The 15,021-nt window shown below is 47.7% G+C and overlaps 1 protein-coding gene across 2 annotated transcripts in view; it reads left to right on the top strand.

Annotated features, from left to right (window-relative positions):
• The first annotated feature begins 1,981 nt into the window (after positions 1-1,981).
• Positions 1,982-15,021, top strand: part of LOC117424343 (sphingosine kinase 1) — a 14,894-nt gene continuing 1,854 nt past the window's right edge. The window contains exons 1-6 of one of the 2 annotated variants that reach the window (XM_058992245.1): positions 1,982-2,155; positions 2,616-3,037; positions 8,629-8,778; positions 9,476-9,570; positions 10,526-10,641; positions 11,434-15,012. In XM_058992245.1, coding sequence (XP_058848228.1) covers positions 2,644-3,037; positions 8,629-8,778; positions 9,476-9,570; positions 10,526-10,641; positions 11,434-12,265 — 1,587 coding nt within the window. In that variant the 5' untranslated portion in view covers positions 1,982-2,155; positions 2,616-2,643 and the 3' untranslated portion in view covers positions 12,266-15,012. Of the gene's footprint in view, positions 2,156-2,484; positions 3,038-8,628; positions 8,779-9,475; positions 9,571-10,525; positions 10,642-11,433; positions 15,013-15,021 lie in introns of those variants that run through there. The other variant, XR_009307737.1, reaches the window with a different exon arrangement.

Here is a 15,021-nt window from a genome sequence, read left to right as displayed (position 1 = left end):
TACGTCTTGCTTTGTTCTGTATTTATACGTAAAGCAAGACCGGGTGTGCTTGTGTAACCCATTTTCCATTTGTTAAGAAATCCGCATATAAATGTAGTGAGCTGTGGATTTCCCTTTTATGGACAAATGTAACATCAAATAAGGAAATGGTCTGCAAGACAACAGCAAAACCAGAAATCCTAAATAAGTCAGTATAGTATAGTTTAGTATAGTATACTGTAGGTTCTACATCAAGATTAGGTCTACTGAAGAAAATACAATACATTAGGTAATGGCTCCATCTTGTGGAGAATAATAACGGCACAGCATAGGAATACAGATTTGATGCCTTAAAACCAAGATGATCAATTAACAGTGGCTAGGGATCCATGCAGAAGAGTCTCCCAATCTGTACACAAGATAATGCTTGTATGACAACACTCTACAAACTGGCTACAGCAAGCAAACTAAACAGTGTGAAGTCTTAACCAGAGTTGTACAGTGTGCCTGGCCCAATAACAGCATACCACAGAGTACCACCAGTCCACAGCTTGTGATAATGAATAAGCATTTGGATCCAAGCCTGTTTTTCTGAAGGCTTTGCCAGCACTGCAGTATTAATGTTCACTTGGTGCATTTTAATTTCAAGTGCATGTTTTGATTCTGAGAAGCTGTCGTTCTATAAACTTTGGAACACGAGCATGATCTGAGGATGGAAGACGAGCCTCCACCAACTTTGTGAAAGAAAGCTTGAATCGCACGCCGGGCAACTTCTACTTTACCGCAGGGCTTTCTGGGAAATGTAGTCCTTGGAACTTTATGCTTTATTTGCGTCGGCTTGATTTATTTTTTGTTTCCAATTTAAACTCGCTTTTGGTTTTCGTTGTTTAGGGGCGTCGCCTATGTATTGACTGACACCTTCAGTCACCCACTACCTCCTCCTATAGGTCACCAGTTGCTACTGCGTGTGATGTTGTAGACTGATGATGTCTGGCATTCCTTAAAGACAGACCTATGAGGTTCTCTACCACAGCACGTGAATTCAAGGTGTATTCATACTGCAGAAAGCCTAGGACTGGTGGCCACCCAGAGCTGTGAATTGGATTGCAGTTTTACTGGCTTCTTACTGGATAGAACCAGCAGGGGTTTACAGCAATCCCATTCACTTTACCAGTATGTGTATGCACTACATGATCAATACCAGCATAATCGAAACCAGTGCTGGGTTTCCAATAGGGTTTACTGTTCAGTGTACTGGCTTCCTGGACTGTGCCTGCTTCCTGTGGGGGTCTGGTCCTCTCAATGTCAGGGTGTACACTCAAGAAGGCACCAGTCAAAACCTTTGTCTACTTGACAGAGTTTCTTAAGTGTTGACTTCTGATTCGGATCAAGTCCTGGATGTTTTACCTTCGGCATCACAAGATCTGATCAACACAAGACAAAACAGACACTCGCAGTACACTGCAGACAAGCCAAAACCTGTGTTAATAGATTTACTCAGGTTCAGATAAACACGCACACACACACACAGAGTGTCACTGATAATGAGAGGGAGGAGCCACACACACACACACACACACACACACACAGTGTTACTGATAATGAGAGGGGAGCCACACACACACAGTGTCGCTGATAATGAGAGAGAGGAGACACACACACACACACACACACAATATGTCACTGATCATGAGAGAGAGGAGCCACACACACACACACAAGGAGTCACTGATCATGAGAGGAGCCACACACACAGTGTCACTAATCATGAGAGAGAGAAGCCACACACACACACAGTTCAGCCGTGTGCCCTTTTCACTCCACTGATGACGACAGTGCGCCCCACAGCACTCTCCTGAACTTTATTAGCAGACGCAATAATAAGCATGAGTAATGCTGAAGTCACCAAATGAAATAGTTGAGGGCTAGTCTCACTTCCTCAGTCTGATCTCTGGGTGTGCTTCTTATGGGGGTGTGAATAAACACTGCTGGCGTTACTGTGCATTCTTGAGCAATGAATGCGGGCTGCTGTTGCAATCTGTGAAGACAGCCTGGAAGCAGCTACAGAACCATGCACAGACTGCCTTGCTGGCCCGGAGCCTTTGTGAAGTTTGGAACTGGAGCTGTCGAGTATCCCGCTGTAGCTGTTGAACAAGGTTTACAATCCCAGTGAAAGGTAGATTTCCCTTGTCACATACTACAGGGTTTTATTCACAGAAATGTGCTTTTATCTGAACATGTTTTTGAGATTCCTGAACCTATTCACATGGGAATACCGACTCTGCTAAACTCCGGGGGGGGGGGGGGGGACGGGACGGGACAGCAGCATCTATTCAAGTATGGTTTCCCTGCTGTTTCTCTCAAGACCACTCTCCAAAGGTTAAGAGATCGGATCAGTGAGGCACTGCACGTGTGTCATCCCCCATGCAGTCACTAGGGAGCAGAATAGCACACACACACACACACACACACACACACATACACACACACACGCACAGCCTCCACAATGCCACAGCAGCACATCGCAATAGCTCCAGCATTACTCATTTTGCACTGCAGCTGAAACCTAACAGCAGACAGACGCAGTCTCTCTCCCTCTGTATCTCTCTTTCACACTCTCTACCTCTCATCTGCAGAATCCATCCCCTCCCCTGTCATTACAGCATGGCGCTGCCCCTGAGCAATGGGACTGCGCAGGTCCTGCTGTGCGGGGAGTTCACTCTCTCCACCAGCACGAAGGACAGGTACTCTGTGAGGCTGACCAGCACGGAGCTGCAGGTCCAGAAGACCGGACAGACCCGACTGCTCCTCCAGCTGCTCGACTGCATCGGCTGCCGGGCTTTTAAAGGGGAGGACAGCTCCGACGCCGGGGCTTATTTCTCTGCCTACTTCTATCCCTTTAAGAAGAGATGGATGAGCTCAGGGGCTGTGAGGCAAAGGGTTGTCCAGACTTTTAGGGTTGAAGTGTCCCAGGACCCCCTGGAGAATCTGAAAGAGGCTGAGAAATGGGCTCAAGCGATCCGGGACAGCTCCATTCAACAGCTTCCCAAACAAGAAGGTGAGTGCAGAAGGCTTGGGCTGGGTTGTTTCTTTGTGTTCTCCCAGGAAGATCTGCTCTGTTTTTGTATGAATAGGTGGGTTTTATACAATGAATTCAGTAGCTTCTGCAACCTTTGGACTGCCAGCCTTATCTTTGTTTCATTACACTTTGAATTATTTTTCTCTGACGGTAAAACACCACAGAGCAAAGTTTAATGCCGCCACTTGCAGGGAAGCGGGATTGTGAATCCTGTGTTAAAGATTCCTCTACCTGGGGACTTATGTGTGTGTCAGTGTGTGTCTGTGTGTGTGTGTGTGTGCGCTCTGTATTATGTACTAGCTTTGAAGTAGGAGTGAAGAAAGTCTATTAGAAATGAAATGTTTCAACCAACGTCCTTTACAGTGCTTTAATGTTTTACTCAGTGCTGCAGATCCTTGGGTATGAAATGAACACTTTATTTAAAGCCCATGTGTTTGTTACATATCGGTAGCAGGTGTTTGTGTACAGTATTTCAGATTCGCATCTCTTAAGTCAACAATGTTGATAGTGCACTGTTTGTGCACAACACTGTACCTGGTTACCTGCTTTCACTGTCATGGGGCATGAGAACCTGCTTTACCAGCTCTACCAGCACTGTGACTGTGGAGCGCTGTGTGCACCTGTTACTGCATGGATACAGACTGAACCAACACAAACACATGCTTCAGCAGACACTGCTCTTAGAACAGCAGAAGCAAGCGTGCTCTACAAACCCAGCTTACAGCGAGCGAAACTAACCTCCTGCCTCCCCTCGCTCTCTGTGTATTGGATTGCAATTCACCCCATCAGAGGTTAGCTCACATTACTAAACAGAACCGACTGCATCCTTGAGGAAATGAAGCCTCCAGCACTCCTCCGACAGCGCTGAGTGTAATGGAAGAGAGGGCAAGCAGGGCTGTGATTGGGCCTCACGGGGTTCCAAGTGCTACGCTACGTTATATAAACAGCGACTCCTGTTTCATCTGACACCTGTTAATTTGCAAATAACCACTTCTTGTTTTCACTTCCCTGTTTCATTTGAATGAGTTTAGTCATGAACAATGTGTATGTGGTTTTAGACTGCGACCCAGATTGAAATATTATTATTTATTTCTTAGCCGGCACCCTTATCCAGAGTGACTTACAATTGTTACAAGATATCACATTATTTTTACATACAATTACCCATTTATACAGTTGGGTTTTTACTGGAACAATCTAGGTAAAGTACCTTGCTCAAGGGTACAGCAGCAGTGTCCCCCACCTGGGATTAAACCCCACGATCCTCCGGTCAGGAGTCCAGAGCCCTAACCACTACTCCACACTACTGGGGACACCAGTCACCTGGGAGGGTGGCTCAGAGACATAGTACAGCACATGGAACAGAAAACGGTCTTTACCATTAGAAACCAGTGCTAGGAAAACTAACACGGATTCCACATGATAATCCCAAACTGGAAACTGCAGGTTACAACTGAGATCTAAACAGAACACAGTAACACCCCTGACTGAAACGAACCCCCTGGCATCGACCATGGGACAGGAGGTACGAGAGCAGTACAGTGAGCTACTGGACGGGTGCAATGGTACCAGCAGGGAGAATAGTTCTCTTGACATGCTGGTGGGAGGGAAAGCGTTTTAAACCCATGGAGCAGAGGAGATGCTGTCAAGCTGCATGGAGACACAGGGACTCGGGTCATCAGCACACAGAGCTCCCTCAGTCAGCCTGGCCTCCAGGCACTCGAGTGCCATTCTCTGAGACGGATCTTGACATGCTGTCAGCTCCCTGACCTCTGTGCTGAGCTGGCTTGTGATTGGTGCTCTACTTCTGGTCTCAGGCAGGTCCCTGTCCATATTCACTTCTTTCTCTTTCTCTCTCTCTCTCTCTCTCTCTCTCTCTCTCTCTCTCTCTCTCTCTCTCTCTCTCTCTCTCTCTCTCTCTCTCTCTCTCTCTCTCTCTCTCTGCACATATTCTGCAGCTAGTGCACATGTTATCCCCACCTCTCCTAAAAATATTTGTAATTTTTCAGTTTCTGTGAGGTGGGTGAAGTCACTGATGTGCCTCGTGAATTTGGGTATGAGAATGTGTCCCTGAGCAGCTTGTATTTGGGGCAGTGCTGTAGGAAGTGGAGCTCTGTCTCTCTGTGGTGTAACTCACAGCGCTCACACAGTCTCCTCTCTCTGGGTCTCCACGTGGCTCTGTGTCGACCCTTTTCGATTGCTAATGTGTGGTCGCTCAATCTGTATTTGGTCAGTAGTTGTTTTTGTTTTTTAACTCTGACCAGATATCCTGCCAGGGCGTATGGTCTGTTTAAGCTCTGGTAGCACTCTAGTTCATGCTGTGATTTTACCTGGCCTCTCAGGTATTTGTTTTTCAGGGTGGTGTTTATTTTAGATATCACTGAGGCCTGATTAGAGCAGCTGTTCTGAGGCTCTCTCTCTCTTTCTCTCTCTCAATCTCCCCTCTCTCTCTCCCTCTCTCCCTCCCTCTTGCTCTCTCTCTCTCTCTCTCTCTCTCTCTCTCTCTCTGAGTCACTGACACTCGCTCTGTGACTCCATTCTCTGAACAGTAACATGACCTGTGGATTCTTAAATTTCACAATTGATTCTTTTCTGATTCCTCTTTCCTCTTTTTTTTAAAGACAGCCTTTTTTTCTTCTTGTTTCTCTTGTAATTTTCAATGACATCACCTTCGATTTGCAAGTCAAGCAGTGCTGCACCCGAGAGCCTCTCTGTGATGCATGAGACAGGCTCTGACACACTCCCTCGAACCCGTGGCAGGAATAGCTCTGTAGTATTGGGCAATGGGGCAGGGGTTGCACAATGCTGTATGATATCCTTCATCCAGACCTATTGATGCTCAAACAGAATCACAAGTAAAACTTGATGTAGCTTCTTGTAGTTTTACCATAGTTGCATATGTATATTCCCTAACAATGTAATAATATGAATATATACATATGTATTTTGAAAAACCCAGCAGCATTTGCTCCTCGCTGTGGTTTCTCGCTAGTTTGTGTCTTCGCACTTCAAAATCACTGTATTTCTGCTTCCATCTCTGTGTCCCCACTCCCCTGCAGTGGCTATCCTGGACTGGGATCAATACACAACGCTCCCTTGCCTAAAGGAAGAGGAGCTACAGCAGGATGGAGATGTTTATCCATCTGTACTGAGGATCCCGCAGATCAACCAGTCTCTGTGGAGGGCAAGCACAGAGAGTATCACTCTGAGAGCTTGGCCGTCTGTCCCCAATAGACAATATATCCGACCGAACAGGAAATCATCCGATCTTTAAAATATTAACGGAAGGAAAAGCACAAAGCAGCCCCGAGTGCTATTAGATAGATATACAACTCTCTGGAAATGCGTTGGGGAGCTCTCTGCCCACAATAGCCTCATTGTGAGGGAACAATGCCTGTGTGTTTGGAAACAGCTCACACATTGTTTGTGATTTTTGCTTTTTTTTTCTTTCCTGCGCATTCCTGCACCCGTATTGCTGATAACCAAATCCTGCCCAACAGGTTTGCCAAGGTTAACTGTGTATCACTAATCTGTTTCAGAAAAGGGTCCAGCATTGATTTCACTTGGGATTGCTGTACTGCAGTGAAGATTAGACAGAGGGTCCTTGTGCACAGTGCAAAGAGGCTGAAGGGGGGTGGAGCCCTGTGCCAGAGTCCTTGGCAGAGCCCAGCAATGTGCCTTTATCTCCTGCCACAGCTGCCAGTGCTGGATCAGGCACAGTTCCTTAGGGCTCCAATCAATGCTGTGGGATCAATTCACAGCCCTTAGAAAACTGGATCAACAGCACTGGGCATGGAAGTGTTTTATTTTCCCTGAATGGCGATACAGTAGAGGGCGGCCGCAGTGCAGGGCTGCATTGCCAGCTCTCCGTGTACTTCACCTGGGGTTGCCATCTCAGCTCGCCCCTCCTCCACAGCGCTCAGTGAAGCTCCCTGTAGTGAAGCTACCCGTACTCCTCACCAGTCCCTGTGATTGTGGACAGACAGACAGAAACACACCTGCGTGGTGAAGCTCAGGCATTGTGAAACTCCCCAGTCTTCTTCATCTCAGGACTGTGCTTTACAATGTTTCCAAAGCTTTGTGCTTCTTTCCTCTCGGCCAGTCTGATTACTGTGCATTGAGAGCTGTTTGCAGTGTGTTGTAGATCCAGGCTGAGCTGAGTGTTTCTGTGCATTGAGAGCTGTTTGCAGTGTGTTGTAGATCCAGGCTGAGCTGAGTGTTTCTGTGCATTGGGAGCTGTTTGCAGTGTGTTGTAGATCCAGGCTGAGCTGAGTGTTTCTGTGCATTGGGAGCTGTTTGCAGTGTGTTGTAGATCCAGGCTGAGCTGAGTGTTTCTGTGCATTGAGAGCTGTTTGCAGTGTGTTGTAGATCCAGGCTGAGCTGAGTGTTTCTGTGCATTGAGAGCTGTTTGCAGTGTGTTGTAGATCCAGGCTGAGCTGAGTGTTTCTGTGCATTGGGAGCTGTTTTGCAGTGTGTTGTAGATCCAGGCTGAGCTGAGTGTTTCTGTGCATTGAGAGCTGTTTGCAGTGTGTTGTAGATCCAGGCTGAGCTGAGTGTTTCTGTGCATTGAGAGCTGTTTGCAGTGTGTTGTAGATCCAGGCTGAGCTGAGTGTTTCTGTGCATTGGGAGCTGTTTGCAGTGTGTTGTAGATCCAGGCTGAGCTGAGTGTTTCTGTGCATTGAGAGCTGTTTGCAGTGTGTTGTAGATCCAGGCTGAGCTGAGTGTTTCTGTGCATTGAGAGCTGTTTGCAGTGTGTTGTAGATCCAGGCTGAGCTGAGTGTTTCTGTGCATTGAGAGCTGTTTGCAGTGTGTTGTAGATCCAGGCTGAGCTGAGTGTTTCTGTGCATTGAGAGCTGTTTGCAGTGTGTTGTAGATCCAGGCTGAGCTGAGTGTTTCTGTGCATTGAGAGCTGTTTGCAGTGTGTTGTAGATCCAGGCTGAGCTGAGTGTTTCTGTGCATTGAGAGCTGTTTGCAGTGTGTTGTAGATCCAGGCTGAGCTGAGTGTTTCTGTGCATTGAGAGCTGTTTGCAGTGAGTTGTAGATCCAGGCTGAGCTGAGTGTTTCTGTGCATTGAGAGCTGTTTGCAGTGTGTTGTAGATCCAGGCTGAGCTGAGTGTTTCTGTGCATTGAGAGCTGTTTGCAGTGTGTTGTAGATCCAGGCTGAGCTGAGTGTTTCTGTGCATTGAGAGCTGTTTGCAGTGTGTTGTAGATCCAGGCTGAGCTGAGTGTTTCTGTGCATTGAGAGCTGTTTGCAGTGTGTTGTAGATCCAGGCTGAGCTGAGTGTTACTGTGCATTGAGAGCTGTTTGCACTGTGTTGTAGATCCAGGCTGAGTATTTCAACACTCAAAGACTGGGCTCCCTTCAATCCCACTTTCTAGAAGCCCGGAGGAGATTTTGGTTGTCAAGGGCAATCAGAATCCTGAGAAGTTTAACCCTTGATTGTTTGGCGTACCTGTTTAATGTAGCATGTGAATTACAAGCCACTGGAGTGATACAGTGTAGTTTACCACATGTATGGCAGGGAACCGCTCACTATTTATATCAACCCCTCCCCCCCCCCCCCCCCCAGGTCAGCTCTACAGTCTGCTGCCACGCCCCTGCAGGTTGCTGGTCCTGGTGAACCCTCACAGTGGGACGGGCCACGCACCCCAGCTCTTCCACAGCCACGTCCAGGACATGCTGACCGAGGCGGGCGCACAGTACACCCTGCTGGTTACAGGTGAGAGGTGCAGGAGGGAGGCGCGCTCACAGAGATCACAATAGTCTTCTCTTGTAAATACAATTGAAAGTGTGTGTGTGTGTGTGTGTGTGTGTGTGTGTGTGTGGTGTGCGTGTCCTGCTCACTGCTGTCCTTGTGTGTGCGTGCCCTGCTCACTGCTGTGTGTGTGTGGTGTGTGCGTGCCCTGCTCACTGCTGTGTGTGTGTGTGTGTGTGTGTGTGTGGTGTGTACGTGCCCTGCTCACTGCTGTCCTTGTGTGTGCGTGCCCTGCTCACTGCTGTGTGTGTGTGTGCGTGCCCTGCTCACTGCTGTGTGTGTGTGTGTGTGTGTGTGGTGTGTGCGCGCCCTGCTCACTGCTGTGTGTGTGTGTGTGTGTGTGTGTGTGGTGTCTGCGTGCCCTGCTCACTGCTGTGTGTGTGTGTGTGGTGTGTGCGCGCCCTGCTCACTGCTGTGTGTGTGTGTGTGTGTGGTGTGTGCGTGCCCTGCTCACTGCTGTCCTTGTGTGTGTGTGTGTGTGTGTGTGTGTGTGTGGTGTGTGCGCGCCCTGCTCACTGCTGTCCTTGTGTGTGTGTGTGTGTGTGTGTGTGTGTGGTGTGTGCGCGCCCTGCTCACTGCTGTCCTTGTGTGTGTGTGTGTGTGTGTGTGTGTGTGTGGTGTGTGCGCGCCCTGCTCACTCCTGTCCTCGTCTGCATTGCAGAGAGGCAGAACCACGCCCATGAGCTGCTCCGGGAGGCTGACTTGTCGCAGTGGGACGCCCTGGTCATCCTGTCAGGAGATGGGCTGCTGTTTGAGGTGAGACGCTTCTCTCGTGCTCCTGTTCATCATGCTTCTCTCACGGAGCTCAGTTAAAAAACTGCACAGTGAAACCACCGTGAAATAGTGTGCCTCTTACATCACTACCTTAAAAGAAAATCCTTTGTGGTTTTTCTAATCTGGGTGTCAGGGAAACCTCAATCCCAGGCTGGGTGCAACTCAGTTTAGACAAAGAAAACTGGTGCACTTAGACTCCTGCTCCTTCTTAACTCTCCAGCCACTATTACAGCACAGCCAGCCCACCAAGCACAAAACAAGCAACACATGGCTCTAGTAACTATTAAATTAAAACAACATTCTATTAAAAATGAAATCTCCTTTGTGGCACTTCGCTTTAAAGTCAGGATTAGTCTGTGAATGCATGCAGTCAGTAAACTTCCCCTCTGGGTATCTTATCTGAGACACTCTGCTCTCTGTTTCGTACACAACCTGCTGGCAGTAATTATGTCAGCCAAAGAATTATTAGTAGATATTGGGGCAGGCAAACTCTGCCCAAGTGGGAGCAATTTAAGGTTAATGGCTATCAATGGTTATTATAGGTCATGTCCTCACTGGATCCTATTAGCAGCAGCTACACGGAGAGTGTAGATCTGCACTCTGAATGCCAAAGACAAAGCTTTCGAAATGTACTCTGCTTTTCATTTAGATTCAGTGTTCGGTGGCTGCCTCTAATCAAGTTGAGAGAGTACCTTCTCTTGCCCACTTTGCGTGACAGACCCCCTGACACAGCAAAGAGTATAAGAGAACGAAACCCTCTCAACGGGACTGTAGAGGTACCCTCTCAACGGGACTGTAGAGGTACCCTCTCAACGGGACTCTAGAAGTACCCTCTCAACGGGACTGTAGAAGTACCCTCTCAACGGGACTCTAGAGGTACCCTCTCAAGCCTTCGAGACGTACGTTCTAAAGCAATCCCCTGGTGTGTCCCCTGCAGGTTGTGAACGGGCTGATGGAGAGGGCAGACTGGGAGGACGCTGTTCGGAAGCCGCTGGGAATCCTGCCTGGGGGATCTGGGAACGCAGTGGCCGCCTCTGTCAACCACTACTCCGGGTAAGGAGCCCTCGCACACTGCCACCCGGTGGCACCTGAGAGTCACTGAGGGGCACGGCCCAACACGCTGTATCTCACTGTGTTGACCCTGGCTGAGTGCACCAATTCTCTGAGCCCTGCAGCGTTTATTACAAGACTGCTAGATCAGCATGACTGGCAATTAATTATTCACTGTTTTAATTCACTCAAATCGATGTAACTGTGTGCAAGGAAGCACAGAGTGGCTGTAAGAGATGACGATGCAAATGGAGACTCATAGCATTCAGAGCAGTGAAGGGGTGTTACTTGCTTGTAAATGTGGTTATTGAGGAATGTTCCGGTCAAAACTGCAAAACAAGAGATCCTCTTTATCAATCCACTTCCTGATGTCTCAGCGATTGCGTCAGGCAGTAGCGTTCACATTGCCCCCTGGTCGGAGTTCACTGAAATGACACTCCAGTGAAAGAAATGCCAAAGTACAGTACCTGGTGAAAATGAGATCTTTTATGGCGGAGGCGGTATTCAATGTAAAAGGAAACCGTGAGCATGTGGGTTATGTGTATGTAACACAACTGCCTTCTGTTTTGAACACTCTGTATTTATGCTTTGTGTTAGAATGGATTTATTTTCAGTAAACTTAGAACCAGCAAACCATATGATAATACTTTTGTGGTTGTAAGTAGTTATTTTTTTTACACTGCAAGCTTATAGGTTCCCCGTGGTTAATCCACAATAGGCTGCAAGCTCGGTGTCTGATACCTGGCTGGCACAGGCACTGACCGGGGCCTTCTCCTCCCTTCTCTCTCCCCACAGGAGCCAGGCCCTCTCCAGTGAGGAGCTGCTGCTGAGCTGCACCTTCCTGCTGTGCAAGGGGCTGGTCTCCCCTCTGGACCTGGCCTCCGTCACCACGGCTTCCGGCCAGCGGCACTTCTCCTTCCTGAGCGTGGCCTGGGGCTTCGTATCCGACGTGGACATCGAGAGCGAGAAGTACCGGCGCGTGGGGGCGGCTCGCTTCACCGTGGGCACTCTGATGCGACTGGCTTCCCTGCGCGTGTACCGGGGCAGGCTGGCGTACCTCCCCGCCCAGGAGCTCCCAGCCCCGGGCCTGGCAGAGGGCTGCCCTGACCTGCCGGGCAGAGCCTCCCTGCGCTGCCTCCCGTCCGAGAGCCACAGCGCCCCCCACACCCTGTACAACTCCTCCAACTCCAACAACTCGGGCAAGGCACCCTCGCCGGGGGTGCAGGGCCCTGCCGACACGCTCCTGGCCCCCCTGGACCAGCCCGTGCCCGCTCACTGGACCGTGGTGAAGGAGGAGCGCTTTGTGCTTGTGCTGGCTGTGTACCAGTCCCACCTCTCCCAGGACCTGCTGGCGGCCCCCAAGGCCACTCTGGGAGACGGGCTCCTCCACCTCTTCTACGTGAGGGCTGGCATCTCCCGGGCTGCCCTCCTGCGCCTCTTCCTGGCCATGGAGAAGGGCACCCACCTGGAGCTCCGCTGCCCCCACCTGAGCTACATGCCAGTCCGGGCTTTCCGCCTGGAGCCCTGCACGCCCAAGGGGGTGATCACGGTGGACGGGGAGGCGGTGGAGTACGGCCCCATCCAGGCACAGGTGCACAGAGGGCTGGGGAGGCTGATCACCGGCTGAACCCAAGCACTGGCTCTGCACTGGACTTTTTCTCATTTTTTTCCTGCGAATAATCCTGAACTGAAAAAATCTTACTGAACATTTGGAGAGGGTTTGAGAGTTTTGCGGTACGTAAACAGCCTCCAATTTTTTTTTTTTTTTTTTTAAAGCTGTTTATACAAGGCTAACAGTTTTTGAGCATGTTTAGTTTGAGCATGCATGCTTAATTTCCAAAGGGCAGTGAAGCTTTTCCCCTTATTGCCCATTAATATTTACACAATGTACATTACCACTGACATAGAAGGATGGCACCAAGCCATACTGAGCCACCAGTGTCTCCATAAACAATGCTGTATTTACAGCAACACACATGCAATGTGTTTTTACACAGTGCTGTGTTCAGGTTTGTTTTAACAAAGAAACCCCGGTCTACTCTAGAAACAACTGGGCATTAAACATTATTTCACATTTACTACAGTACTGTACTGAGCAGGACATGATACACTTTTCTGTAAGGTGTTTGCACACGTGTGCTTCTGTGGTGGAATACAGAGCATAGAAAACCTCATGGCTAATTAACATAAATACAGAGCATTTACATTTACAAAATGATCCTTAATTAAATATTATGAGCGAAAAAGGGCTTGCTTTAACTTGGCCTCCCTTTGTATTATACGGTCTCCTTTTCCAAATAGAGTTGGACAAAAATATATTATTTTAAAAAGACTGTCAGCATCATACAGTACATTTCTTTTGACAATGTTCCTTTTTCTGGTTAAATTCATCACACTTTTAGGCACATGGGGTGCTATGCATTTCACAGGAATCTACGGCATGTGCATTTTCATAGGAAATGTGGTTCACTTTTTTTTTTTTTTTTTTTTTTTTTTTTTTTAAAGTTAACAGGAATATGAAATAATCAGGTATACATCACTGGAATGCACTGCACGCGTATAATTCTTAAACCCCCAGTATTATTATTTTGGCACACCATGGCTACATTGTAAATTTCTAGGGAAAACCTACTTTCCTAACAGGAACTTGCATAGCAGTGCTGGCACACAAATATTTAAAAAATTCGTCTTTGCGGTGGAAAAAAGCTAGGATGTTTAATAATGAACTGGATTGCCAATGAGTCAGTGTGCGATTGCACCATAATACACAACAACGATATTGGGGAGAAGTGATCCACACTTGTCTGCTGCTTTAATATTAGTTTATGGATTTTCTAAACGTTTATTACTGGAGACTAAACAGAGGTGTTCACACATTTAAAGGTGGCAGCCTTATTCTTGACAAATGGCTTTAAGATACAGTGAACACAAGAGGGATCAGATAATGATTCGAATAAAATGGTTTGTATAGCCGAGCATGATTAAAAGGGTCTGGGTTATTGATGAAGTGATGAAGTGTTGCATGAGAGACCAGTCCCATCATGGCATTGTTACCTTACACATAATTACAACACAATACTTCATGCAGATCAGCCAGTGCAGTACTGGTCCAATCCACTCCTTGCCACCATGAACAGCATTCACTAGACTGTGTTCGCGATGCCTTTCAGAAATGTGATGGCAGGTGTATGCTGGCCTTGAAAAGGCACACTCCTGAAGTTATGTGGCTTTGTTGCACTGAAGATAGCCGTCTGAAAACTGCAGGGTTTTAGAAGCTGATAAAGCATTGCCTCCCTGTACTTGAGCTGCAGCGCTGGCACACAGTATCCAAGTCCTTCATGCACCTTACAGGAGTTTGGATCCACAGTGTCCAAGTTCTTCATGCACCTTGCAGGAGTTTGGATCCACAGTGTCCAAGTCCTTCATGCACCTTGCAGGAGTTTGTATCCAGGAGTGGGGGGGAATGAATACCCCTTTGCACTGACAGCCCTGTCTGTGTGTGACGGTATAGGGGTGTGCACATCAGTACTGCTGTTCTACAGAAACAGGAAATGATCTCCTCTCACTCCAGGGAGAGGCAGTGTCACATGCACAGGTACGCTGGTTGTCAGGGAGACTGCAGTGTTGGCACTGGTTGCCTTGGAAACAGCACAGGCAGCCCTATCCCTTTGCACTTGAATAGCATTTTGGAATATCAGACTGCTGGAGAATGGGAACGATTGATTAATTGTGAAACAAACATCTTTCAATGAAGAGGGAAAGAACAGATCAGATAACGGAGCAGGAATGCAAGCTCTCGATGCAGCAATACATTGCATTTAAATGAAGACTTCACAAGGCTGAAAGGGAGGGGTGCAGGTCATATTGATAAATGCTGTGCAATTTCCTATCAACCGAGCCGTCAACAAAGCAAACCACAGCCACGCCCCAACAATGAAATGACCTGCTTCTGAGGGAGACACATCTTGTAACTGGGAAGTAGGCTTGAATGAAACTATAAACTGTGAAATTAGATTCTGAACTCCAACCTCCTAAATCTGTTTGCTGTGTAATCATAACTGAACAATGTGATTACTCAACAGTAACCTGCTTTCACCCACACCACGATCCTCGCATCATAACATGCAATGTGAGTGTCAAGCTCATACTGAGCTGCTAAACCCGTTTCAGAAATGTTACCTCTTTACAGGAAAAGCTGATGTCGTCTTACTGCATGTTCAGACCTGATCAGTTAATTATCTGTTCTTAACTATATTTGTATGACTATATTTTTACACTTAGCAGAAGTCTGTAACTTTTTATAATGAACCAAAATATGAAGTCCTGATTTTCTAATAAAAAAAAATGTATGACATTAAATGATTAAAAAAGCTATCTCTCTCT

This window comes from Acipenser ruthenus, chromosome 19, assembly GCF_902713425.1.
Source record: "Acipenser ruthenus chromosome 19, fAciRut3.2 maternal haplotype, whole genome shotgun sequence".
In the NCBI taxonomy this organism is placed as follows: Eukaryota; Metazoa; Chordata; class Actinopteri; order Acipenseriformes; family Acipenseridae; genus Acipenser; species Acipenser ruthenus.
The sequence above is the reverse complement of the archived record's forward strand: the minus strand, read 5'-3'. Positions and strand labels throughout refer to the sequence as shown.